The 13,559-nt window shown below is 40.0% G+C and overlaps 1 protein-coding gene across 2 annotated transcripts; it reads left to right on the top strand.

The window, feature by feature from the left end:
• Positions 1–6,691: 6,691 nt before the first annotated feature.
• LOC124300907 (J domain-containing protein) lies at positions 6,692–11,630 on the top strand. 2 transcript variants are annotated; one of them, XM_046755402.1, is made up of 4 exons: positions 6,866–7,163; positions 8,787–8,888; positions 10,155–10,271; positions 10,462–11,630. In XM_046755402.1, exons 1-4 carry the CDS (start codon positions 7,080–7,082, stop codon positions 10,672–10,674), a joined length of 516 nt encoding a protein of 171 aa, XP_046611358.1. In that variant the 5' UTR covers positions 6,866–7,079; the 3' UTR covers positions 10,675–11,630. The 2 variants fall into 2 exon arrangements, with proteins under 2 accessions (XP_046611366.1, XP_046611358.1); XM_046755410.1 differs by lacking the exon at positions 8,787–8,888 and having other exon boundaries at positions 6,692–7,163.
• Positions 11,631–13,559: the final 1,929 nt, after the last annotated feature.

Genomic DNA, 13,559 nt, shown 5'->3' with positions numbered 1-13,559 from the left:
GTGGACCTGGAGCGCAGAAACTGCGGAGCGCTTGTCCTGGAACTCGAGTGTTACCAGGAAGCGGACCCGGATCGCAGGATCCGGGAGGTTGAGAACCCGGTACTCGAAATATGCGGAGCGCGACTCTCATCCGTCCGGTCTACTGCGCGGTTGTTTCCAGACTGAGGAATTCGGCCAGCTGATTTTCGTCGTCGACAATAACTATAGATCGATGACGTCAAGAGAAACAAATTTTGGGTGACGTCACTTTCTGAAAATCCGAACATCCGTCATCCAAATTTTGGTTTCGAACTCTAATACTATGTATCACATGATGCATGATGCATGATGCATGATTTATGATGTATAATGTATAATGTATGATGATATGATATAATGTATAATTACAAGATCAAACAAACTCACCTGTAAGTGACGTGTGATCGGAATTATATGGAGACTCTTGTTCGAGAATGATTACATTTGTCGAGTTACCGACAGGTGAACATTAACAACGTTTTTAGAGCTAGAAAACAACAGATAGCTGCATCTTTATGATCCCCACTGGGCAGCAGCGTTCCCGACTTGTTATATTTTTCAGAGCTTTATGTTTGGAGGAAATAAAAGGAAAAATAGGCATAGGTTGTTCTAAGATGATTACGGGGAATTAATTATTATTTAATAATAGGGTGTAATTGGGATGGGAATGTAATCATCTTCGAACGAGGCTCACCATATAAATCCGATCGAACGTCACTTGCAGGTAAGTTCATTTGATCTTGTAATTATATCACGAGTCTCGTTCTCGAGATTATATTTGTAGATGTTCAGAAAATGTGATATTTTTTTCTTTTGTCCATACTGTATTTTTTTTTTTTTTTTTTTTTATAGGTAAGGTTCTGAGACCAACTAAGTAGGAACATGTTGAGGATTATCTGTACGAGACTCAATCAAAGAGAGCACAAAACTGTCGCTGGCTGCCTGGATCGGTTGATTGTAAAACCAGGCAAAAACCTTTCAGCCCTGAGTCCAACCCGCCGTCCTTCGGATGATGCCTACATCTACGCCGTTTCTGAAATCTGCAAATAACGATGCGTGCCTGGCTCTGTAGCCCGAGAATACTGCTGTATTTACACCCGCTTTCTGTATGAAGGCTCTTATCCACCAACTAATTGTCCGGGCGCCTACTGGTTTATAAGGTCTCTTCATCTCGAGTTTTTCACAGTCTCCTTTCAATCTTTCCGTAAACTTGACGTTGTCTAACAACGCCATAGCTGTGCATAAGACAGGTCGATTGTTAAAGAACGGCAAGATCAGACTTGGTTTAAATCGACCCGGCCGAGAAGTCTTAATCAGATCCGGAATTTCCATTGCATTGCCTGCCGAGGACACTGAAATGTTATCGATGTCAATCAGCTCAAAAGTCTGAAGCCTGTGGGCTGTAATCAGAGCCAATAGCGTTGCTGTTTTTTCGGCCATTTGTTGACTTGTGAGCGAGCACTCCGGTTGCAAGGATTCAATCAAGTCGAGGACCGGTTCTGTGTCCCAAGTACTCTCGTATTTGGTCTTTGAAGGTTGACTTCTATAGATACCACGGAAGAAACGGCTGATGATCGGGTTATCCGAGATGCTATGTGACAAAATGAGTGATATGCGGATCTGGCAGTGTTCAGCGAACCATATCGTGCTCCCTCTTGAAACTTCCTGGATAAGAACCGGAGCACCTGTTTGACGGTGGCTCCGAATTTATCGTAGTGGTGCTATGTGCAAAATTCCCATCAGCTTCTTAGGCAACTATTATATTGTTTTAAGGTTGATTCCAATAAAGAATCTACTAGAACGTCGATCGCCTCTTCTGGTGCGTCCTTGTTTGCGAAGGCTCTTCTGATAATACTCAGACTACCAGGGTAAGATTCTTCGCCATCGGATGACCCAGGGTTCTGCAAGGTGACAATAATAAATCAGGGTTAGGTTTGAATCCTATTAACTTCTTAGTCAAAAGTGACACGAACAACGGGTACCACGCCTGTTTAGGCCAGTGTGGCACTGCAAGAGTGCCCGTAGCGCGGTCCAGGATTATCTTTCTTAAAACTCTGGCAACCAGCGCAAACGGGGGAAAAGCATAGAAATTCATACCACCCCACGAGATCAAGAAGGCATCAACCGCCGTGACTTCGGGGCTTTGATAACGCGTACAAAACCTAACACACTCCTTCTTTATTCTCGAGGCAAATAGTTCTGTGTCATGTGGACCAAACACTGATATGATTTTTCGGAATACGAAATCCGCCAACTCCCATTACGTATAAATATTATCTATTCTAGATACTGCATCCGCCTCGATGTTTTGCTTCGAGGGTATCTAGGATGCAAAGGCCCAGAGCTGTCTGACTTTGCACCACTGCCAAAACTCCCGTGTTGATTTGTTTAGACTCAGCACCTGGGTACCCCCCAGTCTGTTAACATAGGCGATGGCCGTCGTATTGTCCATACGCAACAAAATCTCGCAGCTGCGCAGATTGGCAGCGAAACTTTTCAACGCAAGGAAGGCTGTTAACAGCTCGAGATGGTTTATATGCCAAGTACGCTCCTCCGCGCTCCAAAACTCGTGTGTACTCGCGTCCCCACACTGAGCACCCCATCCCGTAAGTTAAGCATCTAAGCTGATTCCTAATTTATACAGGGGCGTGCGGATGGGATTCCAATTTCTTTCTACATTGATCTTCCACCAGGTAAGACTTCACAGTCATCTTTGCGTTGTAATTGCCGTTCTTCAAAATCAGAGCAGTTAGTTTCTCTGTCTCCAGCCTTTTACAGTATAACCAGCCGTAGGCGACTGCCGGACAGGAAGCCACTAACACTCCTACCAGATGCGCGAATTCCCGGATTTTACATTCCGAACCTACGGGGAACTTGCTGATCGTCTGTGAGGTCGCTGATCTTTTATGATCAGTCAATTCTAACGCGTATTCTTGTGAGTCGAAGATAAGGCCCAAGAATTTAAATATTCTACTCGGTTCAGTGCAACAATTTTTATTGTTTATTACGAACCCCAGGTCATTCAGCAGCCTAACCGACGCCTGTATATTAGTCGTGCATGACTCTCGCGAAAGGCCAAAACATAACAAATCGTCCAAGTAAATTGTTGACAGAAAACCTTTTGCGCGTAGTACATTCATCACTGCTTTCATCACCTTGGTGAAGACCAGTGGTACTGTGCAAAGACCGAAAGGTAGACACGTAAACTCATATATCTGGCCCTCGAAACTGAATCTCAAGAATTTTCGGCTCTGGCGATCCACTGGTAGCAAGAAATAGGCATCTTTTATATCTAGCGTTGCCATGAAAGCGCCTGGCGACAATAAAGCTATGGCCAATCTTATGTCCTCCATTTTAAAATGTCCTGGAGATAGAAACTGATTTAGCCGCTTAAGGTTGAATATAAATCTACTGGATCCCTCTGATTTTGGTAGAATGAAGTACGTTGATAGAAACTGGCCTTTACACGGTGTACATGGCTCAATTGCACCCTTTTGTAACAATTTGCTTACCTCTGTTCTTAATTGAACAGATCTTTCCTTCGATCTCGGAGCTTCAGATGGTACCCGCGATTGTGACGGGGTGAATGAAAATTTCAACTTAGAACCGTTTATGTAGCCAAGAACAACCGGGTCCCGGGTTATGAGTTTCCAATTCTCCGAAAACTACCTTAGTCGGCCAGCTTGAACACTTACCTCTAGTTCCTCTGATACGTCGACCGATATCCCCAGCGGCTGTGCTGAATGATCGCGATTCTGATTCGGATTCTGTTGGCCCCTGAACTTCTGAGGTTGCGGATGCTTCGCGTATGGCTTTTGTTGGTTTGTTGTTGTTGGCCCGTCTGCTTGAACCTCACAGACAGGCCCCTCCAGTTTCCCTGATTCGTCTTCTGGTTGAGTTTCTTCTGCTTTGCGGCGGGTTTAACGATATCCTTACTCGCCTTTTCGATCGCTTTGGCACTCCTAATATTTTCTGTGAACGCTGTACCGTATAACCACTCGTCCGGTATAGCTGCCTCCGGAGTTGATTTAAAGGATTTATTCAACAGTGGCGTGATCAAATCTTTTCGAGTTACTGAATCTTGGTTAAAGACATCAGTCATTAACTATCCGGCATCGCACAAATATTCAATGAGCGCAAGACGGTCTACACCGTCCTCAGGGTTTCCTATCAGCATTCAGATTGCCGGACCTAGGGCCGCGAGCGCTGAACCCACAGTATTTTCGGTATGGTCGAAGTGAGTATCACGTTTAGCAGCGATCTCTGACAGCGAAGCCGTTACCTCGGGGTTCATTTTAGGCGCTTCTATACCACAAGGGCCGATGCGAGAGTATTTCTCTACCAGATCTTTCCTCAGTTCGGCTGAAAGTCCCTTCGTCACCCAAATCTTCCAGCGTGTAACCAAATCAGGGTGGAAATCCGCAATATCGTCCATAGCAGCTGATGGATCGTCACCAAGCATCCCTAGTATCTATTCGTCAAGCGCCGGAGAGTTTATGTCTGGTGTTTGTGAATTACCTGCCAGGGACTCGGCGACACTGTGGTCATTCAGTGAGGCACTATGGCCTGTGTTGCTGACACTATGGTCATTAGTTGCGACACTATGGTCGAAGAGCGATCGCTTATTGCGTTCGTCCCCATCCAGTGGAACGCTCCAGACACTGGAAAGAAGTGAAGTAGCCTTTGAGCCGCTAGCAGATAGCTGTTAACGCGCTTTCGCAACATGGCGTCCCATGCCTCCTTTTCGGCCCGACGCTTCAGTTTCTTCTGAAGCTTACGCCACTTATGAGACATGTCTTCTTGGTCGTCATTCGAGCGCCTCCTCTTCCTCGTCTTCCCCATTATCTTTAGTTGGAGTTTTTCACCACTCCGCGATATTACTCAATAACGAAAATGCAGGATCTAGCCCGATACGTCTGAATGATTCAGCACAACGAAACAATATAACGAATCGGGAACGCTGAAATTTGGCAGTGGCGCGAAGCGAGGCACTTGTGGATCTATGCTTCGTACATTGCGTCAAAAAAAGCACAGAAGCCGATAGAGGTTCTCGAGTTCGAAACTTCAGCTGAAGCTTTCGATCCAATCGTTAGTCATTGGGGTACGTTCCAAATTGATCTATTCGCATCGCAGAATAATGCGAAGTGTTAAAGTTTTTGTTCTTATCATCGCGATCCAGATACCTGGATTGGAAAGATTTGAATGTTTATGCCTTCGTACCTTTTTCGATGATTTTATGAGTAATTAGAAAAATTATATCGGATCAAGCACAGAGTATAGTGGTGGTACCAGACTGGAATACACAGTCTTGGTATTCTCTATTCACTTCCCTTTTAATGGAACCATCTATGGTTTTTGAACCATCTTCATACCTACTTCTTTCACTTTTAGACTGATGCATCACCCTCTTGCCAACAAGTTATCACTGATTATCTGAAAATTATCTCGGAAGAGTTCAACCGGAAAAATATTTCGGAAGAGTCCATAAACCTTTTGATTGCTTCCCTCTCTACTCCAACTTTACTGTGAAGCAGTACAGTAAACCGAATTCGCATCACGAAGATATGCAAATCAGTGTCGAAGCACAATTTCACTTCGCGACGAACTTTGTAATAGAATTCAAGAGTATTCTATATCTGCCGCATTGCAGTATATACACATTTTTGTACCACCTGTACGTAGTTTCGTAGAATGCAAAAGATATTTCTTTTCAAGAAGAATAACCACCAAACTAACACTGCACGACCGTATCTCGCGTAAGAAATTGATTAGATCTTTGGCTGAATCGGGCTGATTTCATGTTACGTTCAACAGTATTTCGTAAGTTCCTAATTCATTTACTAAGCATGAGGTCTTTCATAAACGACGTAACGCACTTAAGAGAGCGGGGGGTAGCGAAGCGTTACGATTTGTTGGGGAAGGGGATCAGAGCCGTTGCGACGTAACGCTGTTCACTGCCTCTTTATCTTTTCCCAGAATTAATGATTTTTCAACTCAAATTTGGCACGAATTCGGTTATATTTTACCTGTATTATTTACTTAAATATAGCCCGAATTCTACTGAAGCGGAAGCGGAAATCTATAATAATATTTGTTAAGCCAATGTTACGTTGCCTTCTGGGAGAAGGAGGTGGGATATGCAACGCGTTATGCAATGTTACAGAGGAGGAGGGTAGTGTCTAAACCTGCTCAAAAATATCAATACGCAGTTTATGGTCGGCCCCGATACAACTTGTAAGCATTCAACAGGAAGCTGTAGTATCTTCATACATTTTAGCTGCAAATCATTCTTCAGTATTTTTTTTCGGTTTCGATTTTCACGTGAAATTGGACAACATCATGCGCAGTCCTCAAGATCATGTGGTACGCCTACCTTTACCGACCGAGCAAACCCACCCTTTTTCTTCCTATATAAATTTGGCCTCCAAACTTTTTAATTTTATTAATCACCCTTTTACACCTTCTTCAAAAGCATTTATTTCAGATTTATCATCGCTGCAACGCTCAAATACGGTCCCTCTACAAAATGTAATACCTAAGGAATGAGATGAGCAGGGTATATATCCCTCAAGTGTGAAGTGTGACAACGAAATCGATTCTGCGCTTCACGCCGAGTCCACACGTCGTTCTGAGTCGGCGTGATACCGAAGACTGGACCATTACCATGAGGAACCAACTACAGAGTACCGTTCAAACAGATTGAGACCAAGATAAGAAGAGCAGCCGGACAAGGTTATTCCGTTAACGAGTGAAAGTTGAAGTTGGCCGCTCGCTCTGAGGTCGCTAGTGTCCGGCAAAAGTCCAGCTTATACGTTCATAAATACGAACTGCGCAGCTGCTCACGTTTTAACAAAGTCCGCGAAGAGCGCGCGCGCCGCCAATCCAGGGCGTCGCGAAGCCTTGGAGGCTTTTTCTAGGCCACAGTCGCTCATTCACAATTACGGATTTGCTCGACAGGCAACAGGTGCAAACCTACTGACGTTACTCAGCTACCCCAGTAACTTTTACTAGGCAGTGTTAAAGTTCTTTTTTGACCATCAACAACAGTAACAACACAAACAATGAGTGTCGATGACATATTGAGTTACAAACCCAACCCGGACGAGGATCTCTACGCTCTTTTGGGATGCGATGAGTCTGCGACGGTGAGTTTTCGTTATTATCCGTTGAATTTACCCATTAAATTTCTAATTAAATGTCCAATCATACTAGAACATTTTCTTAGCCAATAACTTCGAGTACGTGCGCTCTGTGAGGCCGAACGCTTTTCAACGCTATATTGACGTATAGCGTGAGCCGGAGCTCTGATCGACATCGTGATTATCGTTTTTTGCGGTTTAAATTGCGCAAAGTGTTCTTGTTCACAGCCGTAAGTTTACCACACGGATTTCACACGAATTGGAATGCTGCGTATCTATTCGATTTTAAACGCAAATGTTTTTACCGCACACTTGGCTGAATCATTAAATGACACATTGGCTTTTGCTGAATGATTTTACAATACGGTTTTTATTTATTGCCGAATGCCCGGTCTTGATATCGCAAATTGTGATGATATATTTGTTACTAGACATGAGCAGTTTCCTTTTTCTTAACTCTAACATTCACTTCATTGGTATAGATACGTTCAAATGTGATGATTAATATTTTTCTTACGAAGTTTCAACATCGTCATTTTAATTCTATCGGAACCATTTGAACACACTGTGAACACAAATTTCTTTCTGTTTATTGTGATTTTATGATTTGTGGCGTCTCATCTCGTTTAAGCTGTCAAATATCAGCATGGCAACAACAATAAACTGCGGCACTTGAAGTAGCATCAAGTTTTTCTGTATATCTCGATTGTCTCCACATTGAATAAATCTAAACAATTGGCTTCTTTTTTATTCAGTCATCAGCTCACGACTTTCATTTTTTCATTTTCAAGAATAACTCGACTTATGCGAATTTTGTTAATCGCTAACAAGCTTCATCCTGTTGTGATTATTGATGCTAACCAATATTCATTTTCAACTCAGTAATTTGCGCTAAAAATATGGTGTATTGATCGAGACAATAATTGGCAAGATGATCATGTTTTTTCTTTTCATTAGTCACGATTAAGAATCATGGTCTTAATTTTAAAGCCATCTGGCTACGTCGTCATTTTTTTCCGTTTGGGCATCCTAGCTCGAAACTGCGACTACGCAAGATTTATCGAACGGTCGTTTTGTCGTGCTGGTGCATATTGAACCAACCATTTTGCCTCAAAGATTCGTCGTTATATTATTTTATAATCGTTGCAACAATCCACAAGTTCGTTGTCGACTAGTTCTCGATTATTATGAACGTGGGAATAACTAATTGTCGCTTGACGTTGTAATTAATCCGAAGCTTATAACCTGGACACAAGCTTTCAATGCGGCTCGAATTCGATAAGCTTTTGAAGTTATAAAGCAATGAAATAATGTAAAAATATTAGTGCGGGCCTCGTTAACTGGATGGCAAAATTCTAGTCTGTGGCTCGTGTTAATTAATCTGTTCAACTGATGGAAGCTATTGAATATTTTAAAGAGTGATATAGTCGCTGTGTTTAATTCGATCAATATGAACGGCGTGACATGTTCTGAATTTTGAAAATCCATAAAATCGAGAAGAAGTGATATTTTACACCATCAACTTCAGGTTCTTCAGCTTGGGCGATAAAATACTGTAGTTGTCTTTCAACCCCAGCAACTTTTTTAACGCAGCCCTACTACGTATCTATAAAGAGGTGTTTCTTATAGGTTGAACAAATCACCGCCGAATACAAGGCACTTGCTCTTCAATATCATCCTGACAAAAACGAGGGGAACAAGGAGGCCGAAATAAAATTTCAGCAACTCAAGGTGACTGATCACTTCGTGTTATATAAAAGATTCGATTATTAAGACTGAAAGTACACTTCCCGTTGGCGTTGAGACGTGACGCACATAATGCGTGTGGCATGAAAAAGAGATCACGGTGAATTTCAAGAAAACTGGTAATCTTTGCCTGTATGAACGTTGTCAAATAGGGAAAATCCAGATTGAGTCACACTGTTATCACGTTGCAAACATTCAATGGCTTGAACAGTATATTTAAAAACCAGCAGTTCAAGCAACATTTTTGGCTTCCTGAAATTCTTTTATTAACTACAGTAAATAACAAACTGCACAAAGTTGTTTAATTTTCTCGACTTTCATCGATTAGGAATGATCAATGAACTGATGTGAATTTTATAAATCGAAATACGTTGTCAATCTTATTAGTTTTATAAAATGGTACAAAAAATATATTTTTCTAGCCAGAGTTAGAGCGTGATTTAATCTATATTTTCCCCATTTTTCAACTCTGATTTGTTTACGAATGAATTGAATTTCCCGTTATCTGCAAAATGAAATGTAACAGAAAGTTAAGGACATACTTTTGATGATAATACGCTGCTTTTTCGAGATTCGTTCGAAAACGTAGCTCATATGTCTGATACGTAAATTGTAGATGTGCATTAACAATATAATACTATTCTTGTCAATCTAATGAAACATTGTACTCAAATTGGGTCTTTGCATTCGAAAAAATAACATCATTTTTCAAATGTATCTAACGCAAACACAAAATAATTAGATAACATTTTATGGGTGACACTATATTATTTTAGTTTTAAACCTACTATTTTTTCTTCCATTTTCGTTTAATCGAATAAAGAAAAAATATTTTCTACTTGATACGTACACAAAATTATTGCATGCGAAGACCCAATTCAACAGTATAATATATCTTCATTTATACTGTAACTGAATGTTTCATAAAAATTTTTTAAGTTTTAGTATTCGAACCAGCCAGGCATACTATTGAATTCATTTATGACTAATTTTGAAGATATCGAGAGAAGTCATTACGCGCACCGCATTTTATATTATACTCCCGTAAAATAATGCGCCTAATTTTGAAGACGCATCTAAGGCATAAAACATGGAAATAATGTTGAAGAATACCCGTATGATCGTGGATTTACTTCCTGTTCCCACCCGAATGGAAATAATTTCTATACATCAAGCGTTTATAAAACGTACAGGAGTTCATTCTTGACTATAATTCACATACGTCGTAAATAAGAGAAGTTGAATTTTTAGAATGCCAAGGAAACTCTCTGCGATCCGGAGAAAAGGCTCAACTACGACAAATGGCGACACAGTGGAATTTCCATCAGCTACAAACAGTGGCTGGGTATGAAGGAACACGTTCATCAAGTAAGTGTTTTACTCTTTAGGAAATAAGACCGTCCAACGATTTTTTTCTTCCTTTTCCCTTTTTGTTCAATTGGTAATTGGAACGCTTAAAGGTTCCTGAGAGCTTTTCTGTTTGAACTCTTAAAAGCTTCTTATATTTTCATTTAAAAAACGAAATGAAGTAAGTGACATCGTTGTTTTTCTGAATCAGTCGATGCACTGGACTACTCCCAAAACCAAAGACCGAATGTTACCTGACGCAGCCGGTGGCTCACCTGGTCATGTCAGGGGTCAACCAGCCAATGCTCATCGTCGAGCCTCGGAGGGTGGCGCAAACATTCATTACGGTGCACGCCGTGACGTCAATTGGGATTCCCAGCCACCAAGTGAGGTGGTAAACAAGTTTCGCAACTACGAAATTTAAGAGACATTATTACATTCCAACACCGTCGACTCGAATTCTAGCAAAAATCAACTTGAACAGATTAATTTTCCTCAGAACCACTTTGTCTAGTTTGTAGGTAAATCAGAAATGAAACAAGATACTGAAAAAGATACCCTATGGATTAGGAATATTCTTGCCAGATTGTTCACGTGGATATGTGTCTATGTATACATAGTATAAAAATACCCTTCATCACTGTTACAACATTAAACCGATCTAGAATCTATCTACAAGCTGCGCGCTATATACGTCAGCCACGTTGGATCTCTTCTTCATCCTTCCGAGGCTTTTACTAAACCTCATTGCTTATCGAACGATGATGGGTAATTTATGTGCCAATATTTTATTAGACTAGAGCGAAGTAAGCCAGGGGCATTTCACGTCAAGTGAGCTACCTCCAGATCCCGATATCCTCGATTTTTCTTCCGTTTCAGGACATGTAAAAGTTCCCTAATTTAAAAGAAAAAAAATTTCGCGTCCCAGTTCCGAGGTTCTCGAGAGTCAAAATTCCATAGTTTACGAAATACGAGAATTTTCTGTAGATATTAGCCCGGAATTCAAGCATTGTATCGACAAGAGCAAAGTGATTGATGGAATTGACTTGAATCGAAGTTGCTGAAAAAAATTATTTCAATTTTTCGAAAATATTTTGGTTGCCAAAAATTAATACGAAAGCAAAATACCGAAATTTTGTCAGTTACATTATTCTGAACCGTCTAAAAAAAATTTTCTTCAACTTTAACGTATTTTTTTTACACTCAACGCTTTTAACACTTAACACTCCAAGTGCAAAAATTCGATTGCCATTTGCCATGAAACAATGTTGCATTTTTTTTTTTTTTTGTTGTAGTCTTTTAAACTGTGTCATGCTTTCAAATTTTCAAAAATTATTTTTTCAGTTTTCACACATTGTCTCGCCAGTGATAACATCTTTCCAGAGATATAAAATAATCTGACTTTTTGTTTGTTTTCTTGATAGTAAGTGGAAATAGAGTTTCCTGACCTTAGTGAAGATGTTATTCGGTATGAAATAGCGTGTAGAATCCTTTTAAACTAGATACAGGGCGCCCTAAGTTATCGGTGTGCGTTTTTAAATATGTCTTATTGTTAAACTGGATTGTAATATTATATTATATTATAATTAATATTTTTATTTAATTATAATATAGTATTATATAATATTATATTATAAGCGTACTTACCCAAGGATTTAGCAAAGGGTATCGCAAACAGGTCAAATAGAACTGAGCTGTTCAAGTTTAGGACATATTCTGTGTCCCGGTAAGCGGCTTTTTTACGTGTATATCTACCCGTTCGTCCTGTTGCATCCATGGACCCGATGTATCTTAAGTTTAAGATTCCGCTCAGCTCCCTCGGAATTACGAAACAAATCCGCCGGTGTAGCAATATTTGCTCCAGAATCTTTGTCGTTTCTAAATGCTTTTAGCTTAATCTTTACGATTTTTGTCATTTTTGCGTCGTTAAAAAGGACTTGATTCACCTATTTTTAACTTGCCCAACGTATTGCGAAGAAAAGTCCTTGCACATGCATATGCATACGTACTTATAAAACTCCTTGCTATTTGCTCGCACTTCCTTATTTTCGGATTCTATTTCAGTTGATTTACAGGGGATTTGTTCTTTTATCTGAGACTGTACATCCGTCATTTTACTCATGATTCAAGAGAACATACAATGTAAAAAAAAAACACAGTTGATAGAAAAAGAAATTCTATGAGTTTGCTTTTTCACCTTAGGTTGGGTTCATCTGCGGGGATTATTTCCACAGGTCAACAGCTAATTTAACTAAATGACAATGAATGATTTACCCCTGAAGACGTGTCGTTGCGTTTTGAGAAAAACATTTTTTATTGTTTTTTTTTTTTTTCTCAACGTGTATATGTCCCCTTAAGCTGCTGGAATGTAATTTGCCATTTAAATTATTCATATATACTTTATACCTCTACGGTTTACGTTGAGCAGAACAAAAACTTCTTTCAAATTATTTCATGGCAAATGAAAATCGAATTCGTCCATCTCGATGAAGGCGCCGTTGAGCGTCAAACAATATATAGAATCCGGAAAAAACATTTTAATATTTTTAAGTACGACGCAGTTGACGAAATTTTGATTTTCATCTTTCAAATTGATGTTCGTGCAATAAAATTCGTTACAATGGTCTTAATACAAATCCATCGAACACTTTATTTTTGATGATAAAATATTTCGATTCCGAGACGATATCGATAAAAAATTTTGGGTTTTCATAAACCGCCAAATTTTGACTCTGGAGATCCTCGAAACAGGGATGTGAAAATCTTTTTAAAAAAATCAGGGAACGTACTCTCAGATGATAAAAAAAAATCCAAAAAGGTTATTAACTAAATCGAAGTTATCGGGGTCTGGAAGTGGACCAGTTCACGTGGAATCCCCCAACACTGACTGGGTGACTGACATCGCTGCGAATGACCCATCGACGGTAACATGTAATGTGTAATATCAATTTAAAAAGTGTGTCAACTTTAGTACCTACCAATAAATTCAATACAAAAATGTTTAACGGTGTATCGAGCAGAAAAATCTGGCATTACCAGGTTTAAGTGTGAATTTAAATTTTGACAAGTTGTATCTATTCGACTCGAAAATTATACGTCAACAAAATATTAACGATCAGCGACGTGTACACGGATTAAAAGTGCGCTACTATAAACTCATTTAGCCAAAATAATTTGGCCTTTCAATTAAAATCAACACCTCTAAGTTGTAGCTAAAACTTCGAGGCTTAAATCACGCGAAGTCGAAAACCGTCGCCACAATCCTTCGTAATAAACGTGAATCCGACCGACCTGAAACTTCTAAAAAGA

Source organism: Neodiprion virginianus, chromosome 1 (assembly GCF_021901495.1).
Source record: "Neodiprion virginianus isolate iyNeoVirg1 chromosome 1, iyNeoVirg1.1, whole genome shotgun sequence".
Classification (NCBI taxonomy): Eukaryota; Metazoa; Arthropoda; class Insecta; order Hymenoptera; family Diprionidae; genus Neodiprion; species Neodiprion virginianus.
This window is presented reverse-complemented; position numbering and strand designations above follow the sequence as displayed.